At 36.8% G+C, this 6,000-nt stretch overlaps 2 protein-coding genes across 3 annotated transcripts in view; one reads left to right on the forward strand and one right to left on the reverse strand.

The window, feature by feature from the left end:
• The window catches only part of ART3 (ADP-ribosyltransferase 3 (inactive)), a 150,256-nt gene that overhangs the window by 96,474 nt on the left and 47,782 nt on the right, over positions 1–6,000 (reverse strand). The window lies entirely within an intron of this gene.
• On the forward strand, positions 3,380–5,554 carry CXCL11 (C-X-C motif chemokine ligand 11). Its single transcript, XM_008693240.2, has 4 exons — positions 3,380–3,869; positions 4,443–4,569; positions 4,688–4,760; positions 4,970–5,554. Exons 1-4 carry the CDS (start codon positions 3,809–3,811, stop codon positions 4,991–4,993), a joined length of 285 nt encoding a protein of 94 aa, XP_008691462.1. The 5' UTR covers positions 3,380–3,808; the 3' UTR covers positions 4,994–5,554.

The raw sequence follows: 6,000 nt of genomic DNA on the forward strand, positions 1-6,000 counted from the left end.
ATCCTGGGCGCCTGGGTGGCACAGTCAGTTATGCGTCTGCTTTCAGCTCAGGTCATAATCCCAGAGTCCTGGGATTGAGTCCTGCGTCAGGCTCCCTGCTCAGCAGGAAGTCTGCTTCTCCGTCTGCCCCTCCCCATTTGTGCATGCTCTTTCTCTCGGAATAAATAAATAAATAAAATCTTAAAAAAAAAAAAAAGAATGAAATCTTGCTGTTTGCAACAACATGGATGGTTATATAATGCTAAGCCAAAGAACTCAGAGAAAGACAAATACCATACGATTTCACTCATACATGGAATTTAAGATACAAATGAAGGAATAAAAAGAGACAATGCAAAAAAACAGACTCTTAACTATAAAGAACAGATGGTTACCAGAGAGGAGGTGGGTGAGTGGGTGGATGGGTGAAACAGGTAAAGGGGATTAAGAGTACACTTATCTTGATGAGCACTGAGTAATATATGGAATTACTGAATCATTATATTGAATGCCTAAAACTAATATAACACTATACATTAACTATACTGGAATGAAAATAAGATTTTTGGAATCAGATATTGTACAACCTTACTAAAAACAACTGAACTGGGGCACCTGAGTAGCTCAGTCAGTTAAGCACCCAACTCTTGATTTCAGCTCAGAGCAGTGAGATCAAGCCCCACATCAGGCTCTGCACTAGGCATGGAGCCTGCTTAAGATTCTCCCTTTCCCTCTGCCTGCCACCACCACCCCACAGCTCATGTGTGCATTCTCTCAAAAAAAAAACCCCAAAAAACAAAAAAACAAAAAATTCCCACACTTAACTGTATACTTTAAAAGGGTAAATTTTTTGGTATCTAAATTATATCTCAATAAAAAAATAAAATTGTGGAAAACTAAGGTTTTTAAAAGTTTTGGTTGTTAAAAGAATTTAAATGTGGGGGCGCCTGGGTGGCTTAGTCATTAAGCGTCTGCCTTCGGCTCAGGGCGTGATCCTGGCGTTATGGGATCGAGCCCCACATCGGGCTCCTCTGCTAGGAGCCTGCTTCTTCCTCTCCCACTCCCCCTGCTCGGGTTCCCTCTCTCGCTGGCTGTCTCTCTCTGTCAAATAAATAAATAAATAATCTTAAAAAAAAAAAGAATTTAAATGTGGAATATGTGCAAATAAATATAAGATTTCAGGATAAAATGTAAAAGATAATTCTCAAAAGAGAAGTTAAATAATATAAAATAATCATTTGAGAACAGTAGACTATCTACATATCCCAGATTATGCAACAGAAGTGGAAATAGGAGGAAATGTGTGATAGTGATTTTTCTCATCTTAAAAAAGAAAGAACCAGAAGATACTATTCATGGTTGATGTAAATAATGCGAAAATGTGAGGTAAAAAAAAAACAGACAAACTATGGATTACTAGCAAAACATAAAACAATATATTCCTTTCAAGTCACATAAGAAAAACGTTCGGGGCGGGGGGGGGGGGCGCCTGGGTAGCGCAGTCGTTAAAGCGTCTGCCTTCGGCTCATGGCGTGATCCTGGCGTTCTGGGATCGAGCCCCACATCGGGCTCCTCCGCTGGGAGCCTGCTTCTTCCTCTCCCGCTCCCCCTGCTGTGTTCCCTTTCTCGCTGGCTGTCTCTCTGTCAAATAAATAAATAAAATCTTTAAAAAAAAACGAAAAACGTCCAGGGGGGCGCCTGGGTGGCTCAGTCGTTAAGCGTCTGCCTTCGGCTCAGGGCATGATCCCAGCGTTCTGGTATTGAGCCCCGCATCAGGCTCCTCCGCTATGAGCCTGCTTCTTCCTCTCCCGCTCCCCCTGCTTGTGTTCCCTCTCTCGCTGGCTGGCTCTCTCTCTCTGCCAAATAAATAAATAAAATCTTAAAAAAAAAAAAAAAAAAGAAAGAAAAACGTTCAGGAAAAGAGATTTAAAGTGATAAAGAAATCTAGGTATATCAACGGCTAGAGTTCCTGTGGAAAAATGTATGTAGGTTCCTCCAAAAGTTAAAAATAGAACTAACTCATACTACCGGGTATTTAAACAAAGAATATGAAAATGCTAATTCAAAAGAATATATGCACCCTTATGTTTATTGCAGCATTATTCACAATAGCCAAATTATGGAAACAGCTCAAGTGTCCATTCATAGATGAATGTATAAAGAAGATGAGGTGTGTATATAAATCTCTATATATACATAGAAATATACACATGCATACATACAATGAAATAGTACTCAGCCATAAAAAAGAAATCTTGCCATTTCCAACATGGATGGATCTAGAGTATAATACTAAGCAAAATAAGTCACTCAGAGAAGATAAATACCATATGATCTCACTCATATGTGCAATTTAAGAATCAAACAAAAAAAATGAACAAAGGTAAAAAGAGAAACCAGAAAACTGACACTTAACTATAGGGAACAAACTGATGGTTACCAGAAAGGAGGTGAGTGGGGGGATGGGTGAAATAGGTGAAGAAAGATCAAGGTCATGATGAGCACTGAATAATGTACATAATTTTTAAATCACTAAATCGTACACCTGAAACTAATAGAACACTGTATGTTAACTATACTGGAATTAAAAAAAAAGGAAGAAGAAATAAAGAAAACAGAAAACAGCAAGAAAGCATTTTTTAAAGTTTACAGATTACCAATTACTCAGTAAATAAATTCACCCATTAAATGTCCTTTAGATACGACATTTTAAAGTGTTTGCATATGACCCATTTAAAACAAATAGTGCTAGGGGCGCCTGGGTAGCGCAGTCGTTGAAGCGTCCGCCTTCGGCTCAGGGCGTGATCCCGGCGTTCCGGGATCGAGTCCCACATCGGGCTCCTCCGCTGTGAGCCTGCTTCTTCCTCTCCCACTCCCCCTGCTGTGTTCCCTCTCTCGCTGGCTGTCTCTCTGTCACATAAATAAATAAAATCTTTAAAAAAAAAAAATAAAAAATAAAATAAAATAAAATAAAATAAAACAAATAGTGCTAGAAAGCTTGAGTGGAAAAGGTAAAGGTAAATAAAAAGAAAATAAGGGTTAAATCAAAGTAGAACCCAAGATGTAAAAACATCACATGAGAGAAGAGAATCATTTTTTAAAAATCCACAAGTCATACAACTTTATACACTAAGTAACACTTGTAAAATATATATAAAGTAAAAACTGTTTTGCATGTTAAACACGCAAAAACAAATGGATATAAATTCAGAAGTACAGGGAGACTTGTTTAGCTGTGCAATTATAGTCAGCATAAATATAAATAAGGTTAAATAAGTCATTCAATGTCAAATAACGTAGGCCTTACATATTAAGAGTTTGGGCTTAAAAGCAAAAGGTGATAAAACCTGTTTAAGAATGTTCTTTTTTAGAGTGATATGAAGAATGGAGGGTGAACAGACTGAGGGTAGGAAGACAATCTTCCTGAATGAAAGAATGAATGGCAATCAGAATTCATTGTCCATGGTCAATCCCATAATGCAATACATTTCTAGGAAATGCTACTTTGACAAGGCTGGTTCCCATTTGCGTGTACCCTATTCTATGTTTATATAGCTCTTTACTCTTTACAAAGTACTTTCACATTCTTATTACTTGCAGCACTGTAACAAACAGGAAAGGACAGTGACATGTAGATGAGAGCAAAATAGAAACTCTTGGAAGCAAAAGAGCATGACTCAAGGAGGGGAATTCCTGTTGCCCTGACAGGATTATAGGTGTATAAAAATGCCCTACATATGCCAATCAAGAACTTCTTTCATGTTCAGCATTTCTACTCCCTCCAAGAAGAGTATCAACACTGAAGCAGCAAGAGCAGCAAAAGACAAACATGAGTGTGAAGGGCACCGTTATAGTCTTGGCTGTGATATTCTGTGCTACAATTGTTCAAGGTACATGATAACTTTTACTTCTTAGCTTATAAATTTATTTTCTAATGCTTCAAATCTTTTTTTTTCCCATCTTTTCTTAAAAGATTTAGTAAATTTTTATTTAACCTCACACATCAGAAGTTACTACTGCTTTGACAGAAAATGTTTGAAGTGTTTAAGGTACTAGAGATGATTACTGAAACTAGAATTGATAAACTTCATGGAGTTTTTTATTTGGCTACAATATCTGGCAAGAGCCTTAAGCAATAGTTTTAAATGTCTAAAATTTTATGTTAGATAATGTTATTAGCTTCCTGGAAATATTCTTGAGCACAAAAACGAGGCAAATAATCTTAATCTCCAATAAATTTTCATGCTTCCCTTTATTCTTTAATGGTTTGTTTACAAATTTAAAGAGAAAATCAACATCTTACTTACATTCCTTTGACAGTAATAGCAGTGTCAAGTGCTATTTGACAAACTGCTATCCTTACCCTTAACGAAAACCCTGCTTACATTCTTCACGAGGACTATAAAATACAATCATCCACTGCAATCAGATGTATTAGTAACTGATGCTGTGATCTGTTCTAGGCTTCCCCATGTTCAAAGGGGGACGCTGTCTTTGCATAGGCCCTGGAGTAAGAGCAGTAAAAGTGGCAGATATTGAGAAAGCAACCATAATTTATCCAAGTAACAACTGTGACAAAACAGAAGTGATGTAAGTATTGAACTTGCTAAAGGTGACTGTGGTGGGAAGCTTTTTTGTTTTATGTTTTTGTTTTGCTTATGTTTTTCCATCCAAAATTTTAAGACTGTTTTGGATCTTCCATTAACAGTATCACCCTGAAAGCACATAAAGGACAAAGATGCCTAAATCCCAAATCGAAGCAAGCAAGCATTATAATGAAGGTAGGGTACCAGACTACTTCCATTTTATAAATGATTTTATCCAAGACAGATCTTTTGAGAAAACAGACTTGCAGAAAAGATTCTGCTAGGATTTTGTGTGAAGCATTCTTTGGTTTAACTAGCTTTCCTTTGTGTGTTTTTACATGTCAACTCAATCACTGGGAAATTAGAAGCACAACGCTTAAAAACCTCTCATTTTCTCATTTCAGAAAATTAAAAGAATGAATTTTTAAAATATCAAAATGTATGGCATCCTGGGAAGAGGACCTGAAAACCTAGAACAAGTTTAACTGTGACAACTAAAGTGATAAGAATTCCACAATAGGAAACAGATTTTCTCCTGCCTGTTGCAATGTACATTCATTCATTTCTACGTCAGCAAATCTCAGAAATCTGACGGTTAGAACTATTCTTTTGTGACTATGAAAACATTTCTGTATCTAGAAGTTATGTGTTTGTACTTGATCTATCTGCCATATTACAATCTTCACTTACAATGGAGACATTAACATATTACTGGAGTCAAGACTGTATGAGTCAAATGCATCCATGTGTGTAATAAACATTCCCCAAATAATTTTTAATGCAAATCCACACTTTTTACCCAAAAATCATAGCATGTATTTGTGCAGGGCAACAATTTTATAAAAAGGCTATAATTCATGAAATGTACTATGAAAAAAATTATAAGCTAAGGAAACAGATAAGAGTGCAAATATTTCATAACTGAATTAGTAGTTCTGGTCTTAATTTGATTTTTTTCAGCAACTTTTTCTTTTCATTGAGATTTTGTGGTGGTAGTTTGGTTTTATCTATTTATTTTAAGTCGGCTCCACACTGGAACCCCAACACAGGGCCTGAACTCACAACCCTGGGATCAAGACCTGAGCCGAGACCAAGAGTCGGACACTTCCCCAACTGAGTCACCCATGCACCCCTTTCATTGAGATATGCAATAAAGATATGTATGTCTACTGTACATTTTGGTTCTATCTATACTTACAAATTATAACAATATTTTGGATACATTTTAAATATAAAACACTTTTGCCTACCAAAACATGTTGAAAAATGAATATATGCATATGTCTGGCAATCACCTTTACTTGCTGGGTTCTTTTTCTTTTTTTAATTTAAACTCCAGTTATAGGGGTGCCTGGGTGGCTCAGTCATTAAGTGTCTGCTTCAGCTCAGGTCAAGATCCCAGGGTTCTGGGATCGAGCCCTGCATCAGGCTCCCT

The sequence above is a fragment of the Ursus maritimus genome, unplaced genomic scaffold (assembly GCF_017311325.1).
Source record: "Ursus maritimus isolate PB19 unplaced genomic scaffold, ASM1731132v1 scaffold_8, whole genome shotgun sequence".
Lineage (NCBI taxonomy): Eukaryota > Metazoa > Chordata > Mammalia > Carnivora > Ursidae > Ursus > Ursus maritimus.